This window comes from Pimephales promelas, chromosome 17, assembly GCF_988280905.1.
Source record: "Pimephales promelas chromosome 17, fPimPro1.hap1.1, whole genome shotgun sequence".
Classification (NCBI taxonomy): domain Eukaryota; kingdom Metazoa; phylum Chordata; class Actinopteri; order Cypriniformes; family Leuciscidae; genus Pimephales; species Pimephales promelas.
In genome coordinates this window covers 16,689,236-16,716,817 of record NC_142785.1, presented here as the reverse complement: position 1 = coordinate 16,716,817, position 27,582 = coordinate 16,689,236, and the positions used below count along the sequence as shown (strand labels likewise).

The 27,582-nt window shown below is 36.8% G+C and overlaps 1 protein-coding gene across 1 annotated transcript; it reads left to right on the top strand.

Moving 5' to 3' along the window:
• Window positions 1-880: 880 nt before the first annotated feature.
• Window positions 881-27,582, top strand: ipmkb (inositol polyphosphate multikinase b). Its single transcript, XM_039653321.2, has 6 exons — window positions 881-1,437; window positions 2,813-2,898; window positions 8,397-8,493; window positions 8,582-8,754; window positions 24,322-24,403; window positions 27,029-27,582. Exons 1-6 carry the CDS (start codon window positions 1,281-1,283, stop codon window positions 27,553-27,555), a joined length of 1,122 nt encoding a protein of 373 aa, XP_039509255.2. The 5' UTR covers window positions 881-1,280; the 3' UTR covers window positions 27,556-27,582.

The window sequence follows — 27,582 nt, the reverse complement described above, 5'->3', positions numbered from 1 at the left end:
AACTATACTGGATCTATTTTTTTCTTTTATTTCTTTTGCATTAAAATTTGTTTAAAAGCGTGCATCTGTGTTTCTGGTATGTTAATTTGTGTTTGCTCTCATTTGTACACAGTCTTTTATTTGCTGAAATACTATTTGAACTGGCCTTGAGTACATGTTACCAATCAGTTCCACAAGCAGGTCTATTTCCTCTAAATCCAATGCAGGAATGAATATTCACTCCCTGATTTCGAAATCAATCTGCCACATTGCATATCCATCCGAAAGGCAATTTTGCTTATCAAATTTGCTAATCAAAACTTAATTCTGTTGCTTTCTAAAATATTTGCTGTATACATTAAACCCCCTAAACAATAAAAAGAATATATTAGAGGCTACTTTATGTATCCCCATTGGTATTCACATATTTATTCATACATTTAGTTGGTGTTTTTGTAAACAGTTTCTTATATATCCATAATTACAACGTCATTCCCAGTAGGATTTCATAAATGAGGCCATCAGGGATTTACTTAATTGCACAATACTTTGAGAACACAATTTTTTCCATCTCAATGTTCTTTTAGTACATTTTGTTTTATCAGCTTTCTCATTAGTCACACAATAACTGAACATCCATCGAATAAACAGACTTTTATCGCATCCGATGATTATAGTTATTTTTTGTCTACCCGGAAGTATTTACAATTATGGCTAGCCACCCATTCACCGTCATTTGCTGGGAAAATCCATGTTAGATTCCACGTTAGCCTCCAAATATTAGCATATTCCCAAAAATGTACCTAGGGTGCACCATAGGTGTGCACGTTTAACGAAAAATAAATAAGAGAAAAAAGAGCTCGACGTATTCTCTGACGCTTCAGCTCACTGTGCGTCATGACATCACCCCCAGCGTGTCTCTTGGGGCCGCGCGTCAGCTTGTGCGGGGCGGAAACAAACAGCGAAGCGTTCGCAGATCTGCGAGTTCCCGTGCGATATGACTAACTCCGCCGGAATATCGTGTCAATCTTTGTACTCTGGTCGTTCAGTATCTACCATCTCGTACCAATTACCGAGGGAGGAGTGTAAACATCTCTGAAGTCAGGAAGTGGGATGTGGCCCAGGTGAAAAGCTCGTTATATGGTTGCGAGCGTGGGCGCCGTGACTGATGGCACGCGATCGGTCACACACATCAGGATGACGCGTCGAGGGTAGTGCGATCAATATGTGATTTTGTGTGTAGATAGTTGTTTAGAGAAATAAAGAGCCACTGCAGTGAAGTCTTCGGTCTCAGCATCATAATGGACTCTTCTGTGGCGCTGGGGAGGCTGGAGCTCGCGCGCCCGTTGATGACCCGCGGCTCGTGTTTACCGGAGGGCGCGCAGAGCGCTCACCTGAACGGGTGCGTGCCGCTCTCTCATCAGGTTGCCGGACACAAGTATGGCGTTGATAAAGTGGGTCAGTACACTTTTGATTTAATTCCTTTTGATTTGAGTCTTGATTCTGTTATTTGAAATTGAACTGGTATTGTGCACTGGAGACCAGAGCTAGTTATCACAATTTTTTACTACAGTCAATATTTCTCGGGGTCAGTTTCTGTTCATGCATATAGCTAAAAGGATTATTTGTGTATAAAGCTGTTGAGCAAATATCACCTTTATTACCCAGGAAACAAGGTACAGTTGACTTTTTGTGACAACATGCTGTCACAACATATGGGGTAAGTTGTCACAAAACATAATGTGTGTCATTTAAAATATATCAACAAAAATAAATAAAAGTGCCACATAAAATAATGAGTTTTATGGATGGAACAAAAAGTCATTTATCATGTTATAAATTGAACTTAAACTGATTGTAATTGGGAAAGTAATTAATTATTAGACATTCCAAATATTATATTTACTGACATGCCCTGGTCTTCTATAAGTAATATTTCCAAATATGCTTTTCCTGATGCAACTTAAAGGATTTGTCTCATGACATGCTAATGTTGATGATGACATGCAACTCAATAGGATTTGTCTCATGACATGCTAAAGTTGATGACATGCAATAAAGCTCTACATGATATGACCAATGAATGACCCATATATATATTTTTATTTTTTTTATTTTACTGTATTATTTATTTATTTCTGTCCTCATAAACAATTTTCCATAATAAATCTATTTTTATAATTGTATTTATGAATGAGAATAATTGTTCAAGATTATAAAATTGAAAAATGGAAAATTTAAACCATCCAGAATGCATCACAGTGGTGTGAATAAGGGGGAAATATGCTTAATTGTAATTAAAGTATTGTTACAATGCAAACAAAAAAAAATGTAATACTCCTTAATTTTTATTTTATGCAAATAGGCTTAGTAATGCATTACTTTCTTTAGGGTGAAACCAATAGCGTGTAAATGTACCGTAAGTCGCAAATTGCTTTGCATAACAGACGCATAGCATTCATTTACATAAAGGTGTTGGAAGACATTTCCCCCTGGTTGATCATGTTTAACGTCAATAATTAATTCTTGTCAGTTTTGCTTTTGTTTACTATGTGAATTGCTTTTAAAATGTCTATTTTTAAAGAGGGGGAGCCTGACCTAAATTCAGAGCTTCAACATCTATGACTGTAATCTCTAAGCCCTGTCAACCTAGTTCTCAGCAGCCTATAGGCCAGGCTGTGATGTCATTTGCACACACTGCTGTCATTTCCACATCATATGAGTCTCTACTTGCGTAACTCTGCATGAACAAATGTGTATTTAAAAAAAAAATGTCAGTGATGCATATTGGTATGATCATGACAGTAATGATTGAGCTGTTTTTCAATCACAGGGATCTTGCAACATCCTGACGGTACGGTCCTGAAACAGCTTCAGCCTCCTCCGAGAGGACCCAGAGAGATGCAGTTCTACAGCAATGTGAGTGTTACAGGAGTGTTCTGGGTTCAAGGCCCCATTGACTTCCATAGTATGGAAAATAATGCAATGGAAATCAATGGGGCCCCATCTACTTTTTTGTCACCGACATTCTTTAAAACTGCATCGTTTGTTTTATCCCTTTAAGTAGAGGAAAATTCACCCACAGGAATTACGTACGCCTGTTCGCACTATGCTGCACAATTTGGGGAAAATTCCAAATTCAATGTTGCGATTGCGATATAATTAACAAATGGTTTCATGAGTCAACTTGCTTGGTTCTCAAGGAAAATGTACACACAGATTAGTGATGATAATGTTGAATTGTGTATTTCTCAACGCAAACTAGCAACAACAACTAAATATATATATATATATATATTTTTTTTTTTACAAAATTAGGCTAAATAATGACATCTTTGCATTACTACAAACTTGTAGCAGTAAAGCAGAATGTAACATGCTTTATCTAAACTCAGTCTGTGGATCATTTTAGGTGTAAAGTGTACTGTGATTGTCAAAGCCTTTGGCAACTAAACAGAATTGTGTTAAGTTTAGTGACAACATGTTACACATTGACTTGTTGGCTACTGTTTTTATTATTGCTTGACACAAATTTCACGATTTCAATTCAAATCTTGTGATTTGATTCTGATCTTGATTCAATATCGATTCATTTGGATACATATTAGGGAGCCTAACTGTAGATGTATGTTAATTTTCCTAATGCTGTAAACATACAGAGAGCCCTGTCAGGTGGTATTATTATTTAAGATTAAAAATAACAACTAAATATAATGTAGTTTTTACTAGGCTTTAATAATAACGTTATAATATGTTATTACAAATATAATGAGTATGTAACATAGTGCACATATTTAGCAAAATACTTCTGTCTATATAATTTCTCTAGCCAACTAACGCGAGATCAGATGGCTTTCCTGAGGTGAATGTAACGTTAAGTGACATTGTTCTCCAGCTGTTTTATTGACCTCTTTCCGCCGTTGAAAAATAGGCTTTTTTAGGCTTGACATCATGATTGCGATATGATTAATCGTGCAGCACTAGTTCGCACCAACTATATAACTATAACTATAACCATTAAGTTTTAGTAATCACTCTAACTCCAAAAGGCTTTGTACTTTAAGCAAGATTAAATAACAACCTTTTGTAGGACTGGTTTTGGTCTGAACTCGATTTAAATTCATTCCCACTTGATGAACCGATATTGGTTCTTCAATCCCAAGTATCGATCTTTTAGTCTGTGGTTTTTAATTATGTGAACACAACTTTCCTAAATATTATTTGTCCCATCCAATAAATCACAATGATCTTTGTAACTTTTCATATTAAACAAAGACCTATCTTTAAAATTCTGTCAATTTTATGACGAAATGATTCTGTTTTACAACAAATATGACAGCCACTGTTTAGATGTTTAAACAAAAGGAATTGGGGTAGAAACATAATTATGTCATTAAAAAGGATATTTTAACATTGTTATTATAGAAAGTAAATATAGTAATGTAATGTACCAATGTACGTGTCCATCTGTGCGACACGTATTTTTGCTTTTTCAATCTTGGCAAAATTTGTAGTACAGAAGTTGTGTTGTGTTTAGATCTGGTCAAATGTACTTGGAATTTATTTAAAATATTAGCAAAAAGGCATAGCCACACATTATGTGTGCCAAATCAGTCGCTTTAGGATTACTTTAATGTTTGCAGACCAAATAGCTCAACATGAGGCGACTCGAAGAAATGTCAAATAAAACGCCATCATGTTTTAAAGAGTGAGTTGATTAAGTGTTGGAAATAACAAACGATGGGCACAGAACGGTGACATTTAGAATTACTCACCCACCACAGGTGAAGGGTGCAAACTCAAAATACCTGTCGTGTTACATGCCTCCATTTAAATAGATTGTGTGGGTTTGGGTGGGTTTCAGGAATGTTTGGATGAACTATAAAATAATTCACGTTCACGTTTGTTTGAAAATATTTAGCTTATAGAGCTTATCTCAGTTTAAATGCTTCAGTTTGTTTTTATTATATTATGCGCCTAATAAATAATTAAGCTCAAAAGGGGAATTCATGAGCAATAGATAAACATTACATGTTGATGGGTTAATGCACAGTATGGTTATTCCAAACCATCTTTGTGTAAATGCTTCATTTTTTACATTATTATTTACAATATATTACAATATTATTATGAAGAATTAAACTGTAAGATTTTTCTTTTTTCTCTTTTTAATAGAATTTAAAGACTGGTACAGTTAACACAACACTGTAAAATAATTGTCTCAGGTAACCTAAAATGTGTTTAATTTAGTAACTTCTGAATGAATGGTTTCAAATTTCAAAATACGTTTTTTTTTTTTTTTTTTAATTTCAAAAATAGGATTTCAAATTTACCGGTAGATCAAGGGTCAAACATCAATAGCATAGCAATTTAAAGTTAAAAACTGCATGATATAACCACATTTCGTGTGTTTGCATATGTTGTACAGATATGGTATAAAGAATGTTCTTGCTCAGGTGGCCAAAATATCCAAAATATTTATTTGGAGAAAACATTGGCACCTGGCATTAAAGCACAAGTTCGGTATTTTACAATTAAAGCCCTGTTTCCTGGTGTAATAGAATGGTTAAGAAACGGAAATGGGGTTGTTCTACGCTATCTCACGACCAATTCGTACGAATTTGTACGAGTGATTCAAAATTGGCTTATTCGTACTAATTCATACGACCTCACTCGTACAAATTTGTACGATTTGTCTAAACCCACGTGACGGTTATGTTTAGGGTCAGGGGTAGGTCATTCGTACGAATTGGCTAACTCGTAAAATATGTACGATTTAGCAAAATCGTACTAATTCATACGAGTGAGGTCGTACTAATTGTTACGAATTAGCCACCTCGTAAAATTTGTACGAATTCCCGTGAGATCGGGTTGGGTTGTTTGTATTCTTTCTGTAGTTTTATGCAGTCGTGGTATCATAGGCTACACTATACAAGTGGTTTGCTTGCAATTGGCAAAGGTGCATTATCGCCACCAACTGGGCTGGAGTGTCAAGCTCTCAACGGAAGAATGTACGATTGTGAGGCATTCAGAAAAATAGGTCTACAGTGATACAACGAATGGTAAAACACCTGTTGGAAAGCATCTTTTGCAGTGATTTTTGTGTGAGCATATCAGTGAAAACCCCAGACGTATTTGTAAACTAAAGTGTTTATGCATTTTATGAAGGATTATTCAGACCACAGAATCCGAAAATTCTCGGGACAGCAGCATCTGTCTAAAAAAACAATCTTAACCATTCTATTACATCCAAAACAATCTTAAAACCAAACTTGTCCTTTAAGATCCTTTTCAGTCATTGAGGCCACCCTTAAAAATATTCTTGTTTGCCGTAACCCGACCGACCCTGTCAATTTAGGGCCGACCCAATTTTTTATTTTTTTCCCCTTTTAGTCCGACCGACTTGCCGGTTGTAACTTGCGTTCAGACCGACCGAATTTTTTTTTTTTTACTCTTCAAACGACTAATTCAAATTCCATAAAATGATATTTTAGTTAGTATTGTGAAAGTTGCTTATGTCTACAAACGTAGGCTACGTTCTTTCTTTTAAATAAAAACCCGTGGCGTCATAGTCATCTGATTATGTTTACACGATTGGTTTACCCGTGTCACACTGTCTATAAGGCTTATACGTTCGCTTCGTTTCATTCAGTGTTCCCGCTTGGTAAACCCGGTATTAAATGGGCTGAATATCATCCATTTCTATATATAATAACAATATTAAACAATTTGTCTGATGCAATTTTGCTATTCCCAGTCCAGAAGAGAGAGAGCGATCTCTCACCCGGAGCCACAGCGCGAACAACATGACAGCCCTGCTTAATGAGTGACAATGAGGACAGAACGTGGTTACCTACACTTTAGATCTGGGATATTATTCTAATTGTATTTTAGATTTCCGCTTTCAAAGATTATAAAAAGATATTTGAGATGAAACCATTACAGACGCATTCTGTCAGCGCAACTTCCTTCCCTTCACAGCGCTGCGCTGTCATTTATTCCTAAAACCCAAACGTACCGTCAGAATCAGCACGATCGGTAATTGTTGTAAAATGCAGTCTGTACTGTTGCTAAACTGCGTACGGGTTCAATCATTAAAAGAGCTATTAAAAGCACAAAAGTCTGCGCAAGAGACGCTGTTCACAAGGTGATGCGTGCTCCGAAATGCACTGCAACGGGACAAGAAAAGTAGGCTATAGCCTCATTTTGGGCTTCATGTGCGCAGCTAAACTATCAAATATACATAAAATCTAAAATGACCTGCTCTGAGATTCATTTAAACACAGTTTATGTCTTAAATGGATGTGAATAGTTGGGAGGATATGGTGGTGCATCAGTCATCTAGATCCGCACTCGGTCTTAAAGGGGCAGTAGTCTAATAAACATGTGACGATTGAGCCAGTAATGGGAATCAAACACAACAAAAGGCAGAGAAAAATCACTCGCAGCTCTTGAATTATTAACTTAAACTTTAATAAGCATTAATCTAACTATGATAAACCATGCAGTGTCATTTTACATTTGATTTACTAAATTAAATTTCTTTTCAGACAGCGCAACACACTTAACTGAAAAGTAGCTAATTTTAGACCTTTCTGAAATTAAAGCACTGTGTATATAGGCTCATTTGTATCTTTGTTTAATTGTATTCTTTTGTTTCACCATGTGTTTGTACTTGTTTTTGCTTATATCTCATGTATTTGGGGAAAAAAAAGCCTGCACACTGCTGCATAACAAATACAGTAGATATTTATTCATTTTGTGACTGGCCTAAAAACGTAACCGGTTGTAGGTTGCAATAACACCTAGTGGTGGATGCACAGTTTGAAGACCCAGTCAGTGACGTCACAGTATGCAATTAAAAAAAAAAAAAAAAAAAAAATTCATGATCACCATGACCAAAATTTTACTTTTTTTTTTACACTGAATCCTGGAAAAAAAAAATATAGACCTACCTACCGACCATTTTTTAAAAAAAAATTGCTGTTACTGCAAACCAAAATATTTTTAAGGATGGCCTGAGTCACAAGTGATCAAAACCAAAGAAACTGTAAATGGGGTCCAGAATGTTCCATGATCTAATTGCTGAAATAGGGAGCATAGTCAAAAACATGTTAGATCATTGTGTTTGTAGTGTAAACTCTAATGTGTGTTGGACAACAGGGAAGTGTCACCTACTAACCTATCAATAAAACACTGCACTAAAATAAGCTATAATATTTAAACAGTTTTTTGCATTGCCGACCATGTGAATTAAAAAAAAAAAGTAACCAATCTAAACACGTGCACATTTAAACGGCAGAAATGGCGTGACGATTTATTTGCTATTTCTTATGTGTTATTAAGGCACAGTTACGGGCATAGCAAGTGTTGTATCCATTCCAATAATTTCAGTGTGATCCTGTTTTTGACTCCAGGTTTATGCGGATGACCACTGCGACCCCTGTCTTGTAGACCTCCAGGCGCACCTTCCCAAGTACTATGGCACGTGGTCCTCTCCAGACTCTCCCGCAGGTACGCCGACGGATGCATTGAGCGATGAGGAGATTGGTGGATATACAGCATGAGTTTAGTAAGCATGTCTCCTCGCTCTCTTCCACAGACCGGTACCTCAAGCTGGACGATGTGACGCGCAGGTTTCAGAAGCCGTGCATCATGGACGTGAAGATCGGCCAGAGGAGCTATGATCCCTTCGCTTCACAGGAGAAACGGGAACAGCAGATCAGGAAATACCCGCTGATGGAGGACATCGGCTTCTTGGTTCTGGGGATGAGGGTATGTTGTTTTCTTCTTTAAAATGTGTGTTTCATTGATTATCTTCTAATGGAAATATGTCTAATAAATTATTGATTAAAGTGCCCCTATTAAAGTTATTTTAAAGATTTCCACTTTTGTATTTGAGGTCTCCTAAAATAAGTTTACGTTAGGGGTTAAACAGACTGTAGTTGATTTGTGAATCCTCATTGCATGTGATTCGCAGACTAATATTAAAGTTTAACCATCATAGAGTGAATGTTATTGATCTGAACATGTTTTGTCTTGCCAATTTTCATATTCAAGCAATTTGAAAACATTCTGGTGCAAAAATAGGTTAAAGAGAACTCAATTTGGTACTTGAACTGTTTTCTGTGCGCACATACACACACAGAGGCGCGTTTCAGACAGAAACGACGTCCTTTTGAATGAAATCTTGCACACAGTTTTGCCTCTTCCTGATAAATTAGGTTTATTTTTAATGTGTTTAAAGAAATATCTGCCGTCACATTCGTGTCATGGAACTTGTGAATTGCGTGGGGGTCGTGTTTGAGTAATACGATGCAGAATTTGGGGTTGAGGTGTCGGAACACCTTTGCAAATAGCGGACAGACTGTCACAGACTCGCCTAACAAGTTTAAAGGTGGTTGTTCCACTCTCTACCAGCTCTTTTGTATCATCGGTACTTCCTGTATATAACCCAAACACTGCTGTCCAAATAAAGGTAGCCCTTGTTTTTTCACACAAGCATAACGCAATAGTTTACTTATTTGATCGATCATTCATTTATTTTCTCATTTATTTCATTATGTATGTACTTTTTTTGATTTTTGTGGGTAATGGGGATTCTTTAATTTTGAGCAGAAATGGAATTGGTGATTAAAAATGCCACGTTGCTTAGATATACAGTACCGGTCAAAAGTTTGGAAACATTATTATTTTAATGTTTTTGAAAGAAGTCTCTTATGCTCATCAAGCCTGCAATTATTTGATCAAAAATACAGAAAAACCAGTAATATTGTGAAATATTATTAGAATTTAGAATAGTGTTTTTCTGTTTAAATATACTTTAAAATATCATTGAAAACAGTTGTGTATTATTTTTTTAGAATTCTTTGAATAGAAAGTTCAAATGTTCAAATTTATTTAAAATATAATTTTTTTTCTAACATTATAAATGTCTTTATTCCAACTTTTGATCAATTTAACTCATCCTTGATGAATAAAAGTATTGATTTATTTTGTTCACTTCCCCTAAAAATAAAATAATAATTTTTACTGACCCCAAACTTTTGAAGGGTAGTGTCGAATGTTACAAAAGCTTTCCATTTCAGATAAATGCTGTTCTTTTGAACTTTCTATTCATCAAAGAATCCTGAAATGAAAATGTAAAAAAAACTGTTTTCAACATTGATAATAAACATAAATGTTTCTTGGGCATCAAATCATCATTTTATAATGATTTTTGAAGGATCATGTGACACTGAAAACCGAAGTAATGATGCTGAAAATTCAGCTTTGATCACAGAAATAAATTACTCTTTACTATATATTTACATAGAAGATGGCTGTTTTAAATTGTAATAATATTTAGTGTTGATGAAAGCATTCTTTAGAAATGTTGGCCCATATTGATAGGATAGCATCTTGCAGTTGATGGAGATTTGTGGGATGCACATCCAGGGCACGAAGCTCCCCTTCCACCACATCCCAAATATGCTCTATTGGGTTGAGATCTGGTGACTGTGGGGGCCATTTTAGTACAGTGAACTTATTGTCATGTTCAAGAAACCAATTTGAAATGATTCGAGCTTTGTGACGTGGTGCATTATCTGAAAGTAGCCATCAGAATATGGGTACATGGTGGCCATAAAGGGATGTACATGGTCAGAAACTCAGGAAGGCCGTGGCATTTAAACAATGTCCAATTGGCACTAAGGGGCCTAAAGTGTGCCAAGAAAACATCCCCCACACCGTTAACCATATATAAATATATATATATATATATATATATTTACACACACATATACACACACTTTCTTGTGTAATGCTCATCATTCATTCCTGACCTGAACGTGGCTTTGCTCTTCCAGAGGTGCTGTCATTTTAGCTGATGATGAGCTTCGGTATGGCCAGCGTCTGAGCCTCTTGCGTTTAGAGGTTTTAATTAATGATCTGCAGCTTTAGAGGGAGCAGAAGGGAAAGAAAGCTCAGTGGTGAAGCCACAGCGCTGCGTGAACTGGAGTCACATGTTTACTGAGCTCTGGACACAGCAGGCAATATTAACACTGTCATCAACACTGCTGGAGTGAAGCGTTTGGATAGCTTGGAAGGGACATTTGGTCTGTTATAATCATGGAAAATGGGACAAACGGAGTATGCAAAGACACAAAATTGGACTTAGCATTTATTAGGGCCCAAGCCCTGAAAGGGCGAAGGCCCTATTGTTTTCCTTGGGATTATTATTAGGGCCCAAGCCCTGAAAGGGCGAAGGCCCTATTGTTTTCCTAAGAATTATTTTTCTTTAGTATTATTATTTTACTACCTTTTTGGCACTTTTGGAGCCCTTAACATGCTCAAAAACTCTTGAAACTTTGCACACGGGTCAGAACCCGCGGCCATCAGAGCCGGGCTGAAGCTGGTACCTGGGCGTGGCAGGGGGGCTCGTCAGCGCCCCCTGGAACGGGGTCCGAACACTCGGTCCATAACTCAAACACGCTTGCATGTAATAATATGAAACTCGGTACACATGTTGATCTCATCGTTTCATCTATATCTCGCGCTCTTACTTTTTACCCCAGCCCAACAGGAAGTCGGCTATTGAGGTTTGTTTGTAAAACGCTCGCAATGGTATTTGAAATACTCCTCCTAGAGCTTTGATCCAAATTCGATGAAACTCTGTCAGCGTGAAGTCAAGACATTGAGGATGAAAGTTTGCGAGGGGATTTTTGATATCTCGAACGGTTTGTCCGTGGCGAGGAAATGAAATCATGGCGAGAAACGTGAAACAGGAAGTGTGTTAAAACTTCAGCATACATTAACTGATCTTGATGAAACTTCAGCAGTGTGTTCGCTGTAAGAGGACGATCACATGGATGTGACTATTGTGAGTCAAAGTTATAGCGCCACCAACTGGCAGCAGGAAGTGTGTCACTTTCAAAATGCTTTGAAATCACCCTTTTATTTTTACCCGATTTGCTTCAAACTTCATCTGTATAATGTAAACATAGGGCAGATGTAGACCTGTGAATGGATTCTTGATATCTTTGAAAACTGTTGCCGTGGCGACGCATCAAACTTTACCATTCTTTTAGGATGCTTTTGAGACCCTTAGCATGCTTTAAATTGCATGAAACTCGACAGACACATCACATTTATTAGCCAGTAGACATGTGCAAAGTTGCAGAAACGGGCGTGGTGAGGGCTCAGTAGCGCCACCTTTTGACAAAAGTGGGGTTGTTAGTTTTATCTACAGTTACAAAAATCGGTATGTATATTGTACTCCTCGAGCCGGACAACTTTCTAATTGACACTCATTAGCTAGGACCCACAGAAAGTCAGATATGTTTGTTTGAATGTAGAGAAAATCTCAGAATTTTGCCAGTGTCTCAGTGTCCCTCTGTGTGAGTGAGAGGAGGGGCGCCTGTCAGGTTAATTTTAACCCTTTATTTGCTGTGTGCGACTTCTCTGGCATTTTCGGGGGCCTTAACATCCTCGAAAACTCTTGAAACTTTGCACACGGGTCAGAACCCATGGCCATCAGGGCCGGGCTGAAGCTGGTAACTGGGCGTGGCAGGGCGGCTCGACAGCGCCCCCTGGACTGGGATTTGAACATTTGACCATAAATCAAACACACTTGCATGAATTAATATGAAACTCGGTACAATTATAGATCACATCAGGCCAAACAACTTTCGTGCTCTAAGTTTTATGACAGTTCAAATGGAAGTTATTTATGAATTATGAATTATGGGTTGTTTGAATAATTGTCCTAGGAGAAATACATCAAATCACAATGCATGTGTTTACCAATCACAACCAAACTCGGTGTGCATGAAGTCAAGACATTGAGGATGCTCAATTCCGGACGGATTTTTGATATCTCGAACGGTCTGGCCGTGGCGAGGAAATGAATTTTATGACTAAAAAAGGACACATAAAGTGTGTTATAACTTTGCTCAATTTACCTACAGTTACAAAACTTACCACGTATATTGTTCTCATCAAGCCGATCAACTTTCCAATTTAAAGTCATTCGCTCTGAGCAACAGAAAGTCAGATATTGTAGTTTGAATGGATTTATTTCCCCTGCGATTCTCTCTCTCTCTCTCTCTCTCTCTCTGTGTGTGTGTCTGTGTGGGGAGGGGAGGGCTGTTGTCTGTGTTTATGTGTGTGTGTGTGGCTGGCTGTGATTTTTCCTACAAGTCCTTGTCTCTAAGTCCTTGTCTTTTTGCATAACAATTTGCATAACAATATTTTTAAATGACAAAATAGGCATATAACCCCCATCTTTTAAATGTATAGTTTGCTTTAAATAAAAGTAAGATTGTATTTGTAATTGAAGTTGAATGAATTTAAAATTCATGTGCTATATTTCAATATATTTGTTTTCCTTAAGATTTTAAAACACTAACTTCATTCTTATCTGAATTACAAATATTTGTTTCTGTATAAAATAATACTCTGACTAAAAACACATTTGATGTTTTTTTTTGGTATTTTTATTTACATGTATTTATGTGTGTGTGTGTGTGTGTGTGTGTGTGTGTGTGTGTATAAAGTGCAGGGTTTTTTTTAGATAAAGTAGAATTTCTATAACTATGTGTTGAACTAATAAATCACTCTTGTGTGTTAAACACAATCTACTTAATACAGACAACTTCATTATAAAGATAAATAACAAATCCAAAAAATATATGATTATAATCTATGACAAAAAAAGCCATTACAAACTATATTAATGGAAAATACACATTGCTCTTTGTATTGTTGTAAAATATTCATGAAAAACAAGATGACAAAAATCAAAAAGATAAATTATTTTAGATATAGCCATGTTTTAAATGTATAGCAGAGATGTTAATTGAGGCAGCAACATACAAACTTTCTAGAACAACATGGACCTGGATAGCTGGTTTTTATGGAGGACAGTGAAGAGGAAGAGGGTGCAAATCAAACAGCTCATTCTCAGACTACACAGCAAACAGCTTAAGTTTTTAGTGCTTTGTTTGAGGTTTTTAGTGCTCTGTCCTATGTATTATCAACATATAATAGATGGAACAGAACAAGAAAGGCAATTAATAATCTGTCATTGCGTCACTGCATTATGATATGAAAGGCTCAGTACAGTGTGGCACAAAACGCTTATGCGCATCCCGAGTGGAGAATGATGCGCTTAAAGCCACATGGAGTTACAGCGCACAGCGCATCGAGTCCGCATTGATGCAAGCTCTACAATACACTTCTTTTTGATAGTCAAAGCAGGGTTACGTTTTTACACGTCGTACAGAATAAACCTAAAGGCACCAAGGTGGCGGTGCCACCGGCTTTATATTAAATATAAATATAGCTGTGAGCAGCGATAAAGGGCCAAAGCCGGCGGTACCACCATCCCGGTGCCTTTGGGTAACTAAAGGCATCAGGGTTGCGGTGCCACCGGCTTGGGCCCGCAATCGCTGCTCGCAGCTATATTTCTTCTTTAGTATTATTATTATTTTGCTACCTTTTGGGCACTTTTGGGGCCCTTAACGTGCTCGAAAACTCTTGAAACTTTGCACACGGGTCAGAACCCGCGGCCATCAGAGCCGGGCTGAAGATGGTACCCGGGCGTGGCAGGGCAGCTCGTCAGCACCCCCTGGAACGGGGTCCGAACACTTGGTCCATAACTCAAACACGCTTGTATGTAATAATATGAAACTCGGTACACACGTTGATCTCATCGTTTCATCTATACCTCGCGCTCTTACTTTTTACCCCAGCCCAACAGGAATTTGGCTATTGAGGTTTGTTTGTAAAACGCTCGCAATGGAATGTCAAATACTCCTCCTAGAGCTTTGATCCACATTCGACGAAACTCGGTCAGCGTGAAGTCAAGACATTGAGGATGAAAGTTTGCGAGGGGATTTTTTATATCTCGAACGGTTTGTCCGTGGCGAGGAAACGAAATCATGGCGAGAAACGTGAAACAGGAAGTGTGTTATAACTTCAGCATACATTAACTGATCTTGATGAAACTTCAGCAGTGTGTTCGCTGTAAGAGGACGATCACATGGATGTGACTATTGTGAGTCAAAGTTATAGCGCCACCAACTGGCAGCAGGAAGTGTGTCACTTTCAAAATGCTTAGATATCACCCTTTTATTTTTACCCGATTTGCTTCAAACTTCATATGTATAATGTAAACATACGGCAGATGTAGACCTGTGAATGGATTCTTGATATCTTTGAAACTGTTGCCGTGGCGACGCATCAAACTTTACCCTTCTTTTAGGATGCTTTTAGGATGCTTTTGAGACCCTTAGCATGCTTCAAATTGCATGAAACTCGACAGACACATCACATTTATTAGCCAGTAGACATGTGCAAAGTTGCAGAAACGGGCGTGGTAAGGGCTCAGTAGCGCCACCTTTTGACAAAAGTGGGGTGGTTAGTTTTAACTAGAGTTACAAAAATTGGTATGTATATTGTACTCCTCGAGCCGGACAACTTTCTAATTGACACTTATTAGCTAGGACCCACAGAAAGTCAGATATTTTTGTTTGAATATGGCCACTCTGAGCCTACATGTCTCTGTGTCTTTGGCTGGCTGGCTGGCTGTCTGTGTGTGTGTGTGTGTGTGTGTGTGTGTGTGCAGGGGGAGGGGGCTTAACCATTTCACTGCTGTGTGTATGACCTGCATAAAGAAAATACATTTCTCAAGCCTGGTATTTTTTAAATAAGTTTTTATTTTTATTTTTTATAAGTAAAGGCATATAACTAGTTTAATTGTAGTGAATTGACAATAGTTTTATATAATTAGTTTATTAATCAGATTAACTTGGTCAATAAACTTGGTCTGAAAATTTGGTCCATAAATCAAACACACTTGCATGTAATAATATGAAACTTGGTACACATATAGATCTCATCGTTTCATATATACTTCACACTCTTACTTTTTACCCCAGCCCAACAGGAAGTTGGCTATTTAGGGTTGTGTTTAAAACACATGCAATGGAATTTAAATTATTGCTCCTAGAGCACTGAACCAAATTCGACGAAACTCGATCAGCGTGAAGTCAAGACATTAAGGATGAAAAAGTGCCACGGGATTTTTTATATCTCGAACGTTTTGGCCGTGGCGAGGAAACGAAATTATGGCGAGAATCATGGAACAGGATGTGTGTTATAACTTCAGCATACATTAACTGATCTTGATGAAACTTCAGCAGTGTTTTCGCTGTAAGAGACCGATCACATGGATGTGACTATTGTGAGTCAAAGTTATAGCGCCACCAACTGGCAGCAGGAAGTGTGTCACTTTCAAAATGCTTTGAAATCACTCTCTTATTTTTAACCGATTTGCTTTAAACTTCATCTGTATAATGTAAATACACGGCAGATGTAGACCTGTGAATGAATTTTTGATATCTTTGATACTGTTGCCGTGGCAACGAAACAAACTTTAACATTATTTTTTTATGCTTTTGGGACTCTTAGCATGCTTGAAATTGCTTGAAACTCAACAGATACATCACATTTATTAGCCAATAGACATGTGCAACTATGGCAAACGATTAAAGTAATGTCAAAAAAGTAAACACTAAAAGCCTCATATCTTCTAAAAATGTAATTATACATCATTTGTTTCTAAATTAAATTATACAAATATTATAACTTCCCCAATTTTTCCTTTTTTTCATTTAAGAATTGTGTTTACGTTCAAAAACAGCCAGAATTGTTGTAAAATTCATAAAAAAATAATAATCTGAGTCATACGTAGTGCTATACTGCCCTCTTGTGTTCAATATCAGGTAGACCTATTGTGTATATTCCCACCGGTTAATCAACGTGTGACTCCGCTGGGACTTGGGAGCTTTTAAATCGCTTACTTAAAACCGAAAGTCGAGATACGGATGTCCGCACAAGACATTAATGGTGTGGAGTAGAGCGAGCATTTTAAATAAATTCCTATTAAGTAGGATTGAACTAAACAGAAAGAATGTTCACTCTGTTCTGCTGGTTCCTCGCTGGTGGATCATATGATTACTTTGTCATAATCTATGACAAAAATGCTATTATAAACCATATTAATAATAGATAATACACATTGCTCTTATTTTTGAAAAATACATTCATGAAAAACAAGATAACAAAAATCATAAAAAAAAAAATATAGCCATGGCTGCTATAAAGCAACATATAATTGAAAGGCAATTAATAATCTGTCATTACGTCACTGCATTATGATATTACGGTGCAGCACAAAGCACTTATGTGCATCCCGAGCGGAGAATGATGTGCTTGAAGCCACATGAAGTTACAGCGCATTGAGTCCGTATTGAAAAGTTCAAAGCACAAAGGAAATACATATTTATGAACAGTGTATTATACATTATCTATCTATGCAATAGTTTATTGAGCCTTTTCTTTTAAAGGTTTTAAATTTCAGTTACTGTGTGCGTGAAGAACAATTATAGTGCTCTGACTCTAGTGTTGTGATCTAACCGACAGCGTCCGACACCCGGTAGAAAGTAACACGATTAAGTTACAGCAATAAAGTCCAGCAAGAAAAAGTTTCTTCATTCGAAAATATAGACCTTTAGACCTTTATCTTAAAGATCCAGTATAATAGGATTAACATTGAATCATTGAAGATCGTTTCATCATTGACTGTAACCGAATGTGACGTGCTGTTTGAATGCTGAATGGAGAATGACTGACAGGCGCAGAGAGGGAAAAGTTTGTGTTCTTGAATTTAATGACTTAAATATTAATTTCTATATCACATAATAGCTTCAGAACACTAATAATACAGTACACAAAAACTTTATGGTACTTTAGAAAGTTTTTGTGCCTTTGTGCCTAACAGAATAGTATATATGCACAATATAGAATTTGAATCAGCCTCGTCAAAGATGGCAGTGTCAGAGCCGATACCGATCCTGAGTATCTAATCGGCGCACTTCTTTTCAACAGTCAAATTGAAATTGAAATTGCTTGAAACTCAACAGATACATCACATTTATTAGCCAGTAGACATGTGCAAAGTTTCAGAAACGGGCAATGTGCAAGGACTAAATAGCGCCACCTTTTGACAAAAGTGGGGTTGTTAGTTTTATCTACAGTTACAAAAATCGGTATATACATTGTACTCCTCAAGCCGGACAACTTTCTAATACATAGTCATTAGCTCGGACCAAGAGGAAGTCAGATATTTTGGTTTGAATATGGTGAGCCTCTCTCTGAGCCTACGTCCCTGTATGGCAAGCCCTTTTAACATTTAAAAGCTAAGTTTGCCTGTCCGGAATTAACATTGTAGATATCAACAACGTCTTTCTGTCTATTCGTAATTACATTTTGGATAGTTTGTATTATCATTTAAGACATCTGTAACATAATTGTGACTAGTCGAAATGACAGAGTATGGCAAGCCGTTTTAACATTTAATCATAAAAGGGCCAAAGCCTTCGGCACCGCTACCCGGGTGCCTTTAGGTAACTAAAGGAACCGGGGTTGCGGTGCCACCGGCTTGGGCCCGCCATCGCTGCTCGCAGCTATATTTGCAATTGTGATTGAAGCAATCATAAATCCTCTGTAAACTGGTGAACTTTGATCACTTTAACCACTAAAGATATGCATAATGTTGTTTAAACTGTTAATCGGCAACAAATAAGGGACTCCACACTCCTAGTCAAAATTATTAGCATTATTAATTAGCAAATTGAAGAAACATTGGAGACATTTTGAGTTTTGACTTGATGCACATTATTGCTGAATTAGAAGGCAAGTTAGAAGGCTTTGCAATCTACAAATCGGCAACATTTACAATGGATATTTGTTTTTAATGACCCTACAAGTTCGATTAAACTGCCAAAATATGAGGGGAAAAAAAAATCGATATATATAGGGAAGAACAAAACACTAAATGTGATTAACACATTTATCTGGCAAGATTATTTGGCAAAAAATGGCAAAATACACTTATTTTACAAGGCTCACATGAAAAGCATATATTGACAACAATATAATCCGTTATTAATATTTCATTGGCTCTCTTGTTTTTGCTTGTTCATAAATTCTTTGTATGACAGCATGGGCTCAAAATGATCTCTGCACAATTCGGCATGTTTCATTGCTTTACCAGAAATATATGAACTGACTGATTAATTGACTCCTGCATAACTACTTAAAAATTGTTATATTTTAATAAGTGGTGTAGATGTCAATTTGTCCTAGGCCGTGCATCACATTAGGCAACTACTGTAGATATATAAACGTATAAACACACACCGTGATAGTGATAAGCCATGCATAGTTTTGCTTGTGGTTGTCATGATCTATAAATGTATGATACCATGGAGGAACAATGGTGAATTTTAATGAGCAAATACAAAGAAGGTCTGTTGAACATGTAATTTGTCAGCTCTTTTATCCTGAGCATTTAGAGCCATGCACATTAGCTTGTATCTATCAGGACTGTTTGGCATCCATGTTCTGTAGGGGCGTAACGGTTCAAATTAGTCACTGTTCAGATTTTATAACGGTTTTGGTACGTTCAAGTATGTGCTATGGTTAAGAAAAAAAGGACTATTGTCAAATATAAAAAAAGAAAGAAACTAAGAACAAATAATTTAAACTACAATAAATGCATTAGAGCAAAGATAAAATAAAATAAAAATAAACATTGCTTTTCAGGTTATTTAGGCATCTAAATGTATTTTTAAAGATTAATCATTAAGCTATTCAGTTGAGAGCAGTGTGTGATTTCTGTTTATAATGGTCTTCTTTATTATAAACTTTTGGAAATTGAGAAGCAAAGACCAGGAGACTCGGTTGTATCTTCAGCAGGATTCGTTATTGAGAACACAAGCTCATGGTTGGTGCCATAGATATGTATATAAAGGCTAGGTGTGTCATCCGCGCTGCTGGCCAATGGAGGTCGACGTCAGCACCTGGCGGCCATCTTGTCACAGGCAGCTCGCTCATTGGTAACATTGTTTTAATGGTGCATGTACTTTTTAAATCACCGTAACTTGCTCAATTTTCTACCGATTTTCAAACAGTCTAGCTTGTTTTAAACGGCAGAGATGTAGTTATGATACTGCATACTTATGGATAATAAGTGTATAAATAAATAATCATCCAGAATTATAGCCACGTTAATAACGTTTGTAAGAAACCAAACCGTTTGTAAATCCGTCAAGATTTCAACGAGATAAGATTATGTCTTACATCAGATACCACAGAGCCCGCCAGAAAGCTTGTCTGTGACAAGATGGCCGCCGGTGATGATGATGGAAACTCCGCCGTAACACATCTAGCCTTTATATACATATCTATGGTTGGTGCAGTCATCAAGTCTAACTGGGAGTGTACATTGTAGTTTATACAGATTTTAAGAGGCAGTGCTTAGAAATGGAGACAGCTTCTGGCTGATGACCTTAAACAATGAATCCGGGTATAGGAACCCACCCTAGACTCTCTAGAGTACCAGCAATCCTCATCCAATCAGCATAACTATGTAGAGAATGGGACAGGGGCTCCAAAACCCTTAAAGACAAAAGGTGAGATTCTCAGTAATCTGATTCATTTGACTTGCAATAGAATAGAAACTGGCAGAAAACTGGAAAGTTTGCAGAATAAGTAACCTGAGAACATTATCATAACTTGAAATGCTAAATACAATCTAAATGCCCTGTGTGGATCAGAACCAGCTGTCTTGCGTAACTCATCCTGTTGATAAAGCTTGTTTTAAGTTTGTTTACTCGCATGTTTTCTTGGCAGCATATGTATGTGAATAAATCTGGGAAAAAAGACAATTACAGAGCTATCTGCAGTTTCTCAAAACTTGGTTGACACAGATGATGACTGATTGTCCTGTTTTTTGTGTCATATTGTGTAGAATGCCCACAGACTAATGGGGTGAAAATGAGGGGAACTATTCTAGGGGCCAAAAGGGCCCAAGACTACTACAAAAAGAAGTAAACCCCAAACCCTGTTATTTGTACAACTATTTTTAATATATTCATCTGTGGTCTCTTCTTAAAAAAATATAATAATTATCCTCTGCGACAAAGTCCTAAATATAAACGGAGTAGAGGAGTTCATGCACTGGGTGAGTCATATTGTCAGGAAAGAAAGGAAAATTGTTTACCATAAAAAGAGAAGAACGGAGGATAATTTATGACCAAACCATTTTCCAAAAAAAGTGAGTGTATTAACAAGACATATAATGAATGTATGAATAATTGTGTATATATTATTTAACAGAATCCAAATTTCAACAACTACAGTGAACAACTCGTTTGGACTAAATTGCACAATATTTTTCTTATGAAGTCATAATGTTCCTCATTTAAATAATCCCCGCCTCCGGAATACGCTAAAAAGTTGATGTGACCTTGTAGTCAGGGTCTGAATCGGGAGTCGAAATTGAATGGGTTGAAATTGTTTGAAAATGACACCATCAGTAATATTTACATCCATGTAGAGCTTGCGGTTATGAAGGGCCGCTACATTTCCCGAACACCCGCTAAGCGCTGCCAATCAGAACACTCTGGGCCAGTAACCAATCACTGCACATTACGTTGTGTTCAGCCAGACTGGGGAATTTGATAAAATTTGTGAAAAATAATGTTTTATTTTTTTCCAAAATCAAGTGTGAAAACATATTCTAGTGTGCAATATTCAATATACTATATATATATATATATATATATATATATATATATATATATATATATATTCTCTCTCTCTCTCTTTCTCTCTCTCTCTGTATATATATATATATATATATATATATATATATATATATGATCCTTCAGAAATCATTTTGTGTGTGTGTGTATGTGTGTGTGTGAGAGAGAGAGAGAGAGAGAGAGAGAGAGAGAGAGAGAGAGAGAGAGAGAGAGAGAGAGAGAGCGTGAGAGGATATGTTTGGTTATCTGTGCCATCAGACAGGATGAGCTTATCACACTGGCCTCTCCCAGCATCCTCAGGGTCTTTCGCTCCTCTCTTGAGAAACTGGGTGGAGACCTCTAAACTCTTTATCATCAGCTCATGATGGATGAGGTTTATTCCACACCCATTTACTTAAACAGACCCATGTCCTTTTTTATTTCTTTAGAGAAAGTGTAAGTGAGAGAACAGGCGTAATATCCACTGCCTTTCTTGATTTATGTGTGGCTTTAAACGTGGAATGTAAAACTTTACAGATTTGTATTACTGTACATGTGAAAGCTAGGTTAGTGTTAGTGCATTGACCCTAAATAAACAGTCATGTATCTTTACAATATGTCTGTAGTATACAATCAATCCATTATTTATTATTATAATAAATGTCTGAGTAACCTTTAAGGTTACACGTGAAATATTAAAGCATTAGCTGTGGGGTAAATTGTCAATTAGTAGAGATTTGTATTAGTATAGGCTTTGTGTGTATATGGATGGATGGATAGATAGGCCTGGGGGTTGGCCATAGGAAACTCACCTTTTAAAGAAAATGCTCACATTGTTTCCCACAAAGCCATGCATTTAAAAAAAAAACCTGCATCGGCTTCACAGATGGAGAAACCGAGGGAGCAAAATGCCAGAATGTTTCTGAAACTAATCAGCCAATCAATGTCAGCAACTCAATGCATTTAGACATATAAACATGATGATCAGCTGAACTGAGCATTACAATGGAGAAGAAAGGTGATTTAAGTGCCTTTGAATGTGGCATACTTTTTTTGTGCTAGACGGGCTGGTTTGAGTATTTCAGAAACTGCTGATTTACTGTAGCATTGAATGCTCTACAAATAATTATTATACGTTGATGATGACAAAGGATAGCCTATTAATTAACCAACATAGCACTATTTTGGTTAAAGTTTAACTTCGTTATTCAGAGAGCAATCTAGTCAGATTTTTTCCTTCTAAATATTTTGAATTTGATTGTACAGCCTACAGTTAAAATCACGATCTCCGATGTTTTTTTTTTTAAGTGTTTTAGACAAATAAATGTTCATTCACAATAGTTGCTTTTCACATCATTGACTTATTAGTGACGTGAATTTGTCTTTTCTTTCATTTTAATGTCATTTTTATTGTTTAAAATGTTTATCTTAGCTATGTTAGAATGCAGTAAAAATGTATATACACAAAATGGAGTGGCATTATGTCTATGGGAAATTAAGTGACGGATAAAAACACAAAAAAGATTAGATTTACACTCAGCTAAATCTGTCAGTGATGGATATCCTAATAACTATAGTGCCACTTTGCATATCTGTGTTACAGTGCTTTGCGTAAACTTCTAGTAATGGATTACAATAATACTATAATGGATGATAATAGCACTTATGTGAGCAGTGTCATTGGAGATTGCATATATTGCATACATCTTTGAAGCTATCAGCAGGGAGTAAAACATGTAATGGGCCATAATGTAAAAGCTTTAATGTTTAAATTCATCCTCTATATGGCATATGTCATACATATTTGATAAAATAATGTAATTTGTGAATAATGTAATAGGTAATCGCGCCTATGCGTGTTTAAACTTTCATGACGCAATCGAAACTTGGTTCAGCGCACTTAAACACTCGTGTTAAAACGTCAGCTAAAAAAACGTTTTTGATATCAATTACGTCACTGAGTTACAGGCTGCAGCATGGACTTCTGGGATAACTCATCTCACACTGGTTTCTTGAACATGACAATGAGTGTATTGCATTTGTTCTTGTTTATTTGAAATGTGAATTGATTAAAGTTGACAACATTAAATTAATTTGAATGTCTGCATCCTGAAATATTATTTATCTTGTTTGTTTTACCCATTTAATTTCTTCTGGCTTAAAGGGCACCTTAAGTAAAAAGAGTCCAATAGTCTAAGGTAAATGGCTGGTTGACCTTTACTATATTTAAATTTTTTTTTTTAGCAGTCTTCAGGATAGGGCTTGTCTAAAATACATAAAAAGGGCAGTGAGGTCCAGTTTCTTGGTGAAATATTGATGGGGAGCAGGCAGTATGTAAATTCTCATTCTCAATCCGTCCCAGGGGTTCAGCTCTCTGCCAGCTCGTACAGAAAAACAGATGGATGAAAAGAGCCGATCGACATAACCACCAAGCAAACAGAACCATTACTCATAATTGCTCTGTTGATTTGGATGATATAGAAAGCAACTTAATGCCCTTCTCAAAATAACCCAAATTACACGGTACGATATTGCATTGGCTCCCTATTCACCCTTCCAGAAGTTCATCTTGAGTTTCTTTTCCGCTCTGGAGCTTATTCAATCAGTGGAGTTACTGTAATGACCTTACATGTCCTCTAGAGGGAGAGCAAGACCTATGAAGAGTGATTCATATTTACCTCCAGTTAAAATGTTTCTCCCTGTCTTTTAGGTGTATAAAGTTGGCTCGGACAGCTTTGACACCTATGACCAGCATTATGGAAGAGGTCTCGTGAAGGACACGATCCAAGAGGGTAAGCTCAACCTCAGTCAAAGCATCATACTGTTTGTGCCATTCCACATCACCTCAAATTATGCGTGTTTCTGTTGTGTTTAAGACGCATGAGGTTTCATTTACTCTTAAAGGCCGTTTGAAATGCTTTGCCCAGTAGCGTGCTATTATTTATGTTTTTAAATCTACTTTGTGAACCATAATTTGCTGCTGTTTGAAGGTATTATCATCATTTGTTTCCAAATAGATACATGTCTAATGCCTGAAGTAAAATAGAAGTGTTCCTGTGGCTCAAACATCTGAGGATAATTCCCAGGGAATGCTTGCCTTGAACATAATAAAAGTGTGTACCTTGAATGCAATGCAAGTCGCTTTGGATTAAAGTATAAATGGGCCTTTGGTGTGTGAGAGACCCAGGTTTGAATCCACTGTGAGACACCAATGTGTCCCTGAGCACGACACTTAACCCCTAGTTGCTCCAGAGGTGTTCGACCTCTGACATATATAGCAATTGTAAGTCGCTTTGGATAAAAGCGTCAGCTAAATGAATAAATGTAAATGTTTAATGTAAGGTACAGTAAGAAATTTAGTTAAAAATAATCAAGGCATGCTTTCATGAGCACAAATAAAAAGCCTGCATGTAAACAAAATATTTTGTTATGCACCAGTATAACTAATGAACAGTAGTGATGCACCAAACACTGAAACTGAACTGAAAATAAAATGCATTCAATAGTAAATCTAATTTATTTAATAGTCAACATTTAAACTGAGTTGAGTATATTTAAAAAAAAAAAAAAATGTAATAGCTCCTAGTACGGCTGTTTTTATATAAACTTTTGAATGATGTTTTTATTCATTGGCTTGTTTTCACGACCGATTTATTGTCCCACTTTGTATTAAGTGTTAATATATTAACATTTAAATTCATCTCTTGATACAATTCAGTTATTGTGTACATAATTGTTTTTTACACTGTACTTGTGTAGCACTCAAACCGTATTCACTTTAATCCTGTAGTTGTGGACAAATTTGGGCACAGAGGACTCAGGTGTGATCCTAATTTTATTTATTATAAATGTTATATCACGGTCTTCGATAAAGTTTTGTCTATCCATTTATGGTGGGGTTTTTTTTTTTTTCACATTTTGGGGGTATTTTTTAATTTATTCACTTCAAAAAGTACCATATTTTCTATGTAAATTATGCTTATTTTTATGTTTTATTTTTTTTTATTATTGTTTTAACTACATTAAAATATCATTCCAGTAAGTTCTTAGAGCTAAAACCTAAAGATGAAGTGCCTTTGCTGTCATCTGGTGTCTTATTTTGGCTTATTTTAGAATGCTCTAAATTACAGTTTGTCCCATTCATTTCTATGGGTGCCCATTTTTGACCCAAATACAAGATTAAGGAGTTTTTTTTTTGTTGTTTTTTTCACCCACTTAACATTGTAGAATTGAGTAAAAAAAAAACTGGGTGTGTTCAGGAGGCAAACTTAGGGAAAGTAGCCAAATCTTGCACCGCTCAGATCAAGTGAAGGTATTTTTTTAAAAATAAAACTATTTTGTCCACATTTGTCCAGAATACGGTTTTAGGGTTAAAAAAAAAATCGTGATTACAGCGGCAGTTAATTTCTATAATTACACTGTTGACCTTTCCTTTACTCCCCACCATTAAACAAGAACACATATGGGTTGAATGACCCTTTCATTTAAGCAGAATATCTCAAATACAGATAATAGATAATAAATATATTCACACATCCACCTGATTACATTATTTAGCATTCATGTAAATGCTGTTCAGATTCATCTTTAAAAAGGTGCCATGTAAACGTAGTGTTTGTACGTCTTCCGCGCTTTAAAACACTGATTGAGTGACATTACACCAGAGATGTATAAAGTACTAGAAACCTGAACTTGAGTAAAAGTACAAGTGCTCTATCAAAAAAGTGACTTGAGTAGAAGTTGAAGTGCTCTTTAAGCACCGCACTTAAGTAGAAGTACTAAAGTATTCAACATTTTTTGCACTTAAGTATCGCAAGTAGTTTATTTTAAAATTCACTACCTAAGTACTAAAAGTAAAAGTACAAGTATTGTGTCATGTAAATATTAAAGAAAGCAGTCAAAAGTTTAAACTAGCAATCAAATAAGGCGCTTTGGCGGGATACAAATTTGCTTTGGTGCCCGCCAAAAAAAAAATTCATCGCAGGACAACCCTATAAAACTGGCGTTTAATTTATGCAGCATGAAAGCCAACTTGCAACGAATGATTGGTAAAATTTTTATAATTGTAACGAGTAACTAGCAGAACATTAAAAAACTATCGAAGTAAAAGTATTAATTTCATCGAAAATATCTACTAAAATAAAAGTAGAAGTATGAGAAAAAAACAATACTCTAGTACAGATACAGCATTTTAGTACTTAAGTAGTTCTACTTCGTTACTATACATCTCTGCATTACACTAAGTATAGTTGATTTTCATCCATGCGTCAACTGAGCTATTTACCCCCACGTTGCAGATCCAAGTTCAGCTTTGTCTTGAATTGCCTGCAGATGCGATTGACAAGGTTTCAGCAATTGACATCTTTGGTTCGGATTTGAGTGATTCAGTTTCAAACCAGATCTTCTCCGTTATCCAGGTTTATCCAAGTTCTTCTTCAACGGTAATATTCTCCGCAAAGACGCCATCACTGCCAGCATCCTCAAAGTCCAGAAGATCCTTCAGTGGTTCGAGGGCCAGAGTCGGTTTCACTTTTATGCAAGCTCTCTGCTCTTTGTGTACGAGGGCGTCTGCGCGCCCAGCCCCGCTTCCCAGACGAGAGAGAAGCTCGCACCCGAGGCCTGTGAGCAGAACAACAACATCGATCAGAGCCTGTCGTCCATGTACTCCCTGCACAAGAAAGGCTGCGTTCAGAGCCACTACCAAGCCAAACAGGACAACGGCGTGTGGAGCTCCCCACAGCAGCCCAACGGCAACCGCAGCCTGCCAAGACTAGAAGAGGACCGGGAGGAGGAGAAGAGCCAAGCGGGACAGGAAACGCTCAGTGACGTGGAGGTAAAGATGATCGACTTTGCACATGTCTTCCCTAGTGACGTTCCCGACCAGGGTTACATCTACGGTCTGAAGAATCTACTGAAGGTCCTAAATCAGATTCTGGAGGAGTGATGGAGTGGTTTGTTGTCGCTGGAGGTA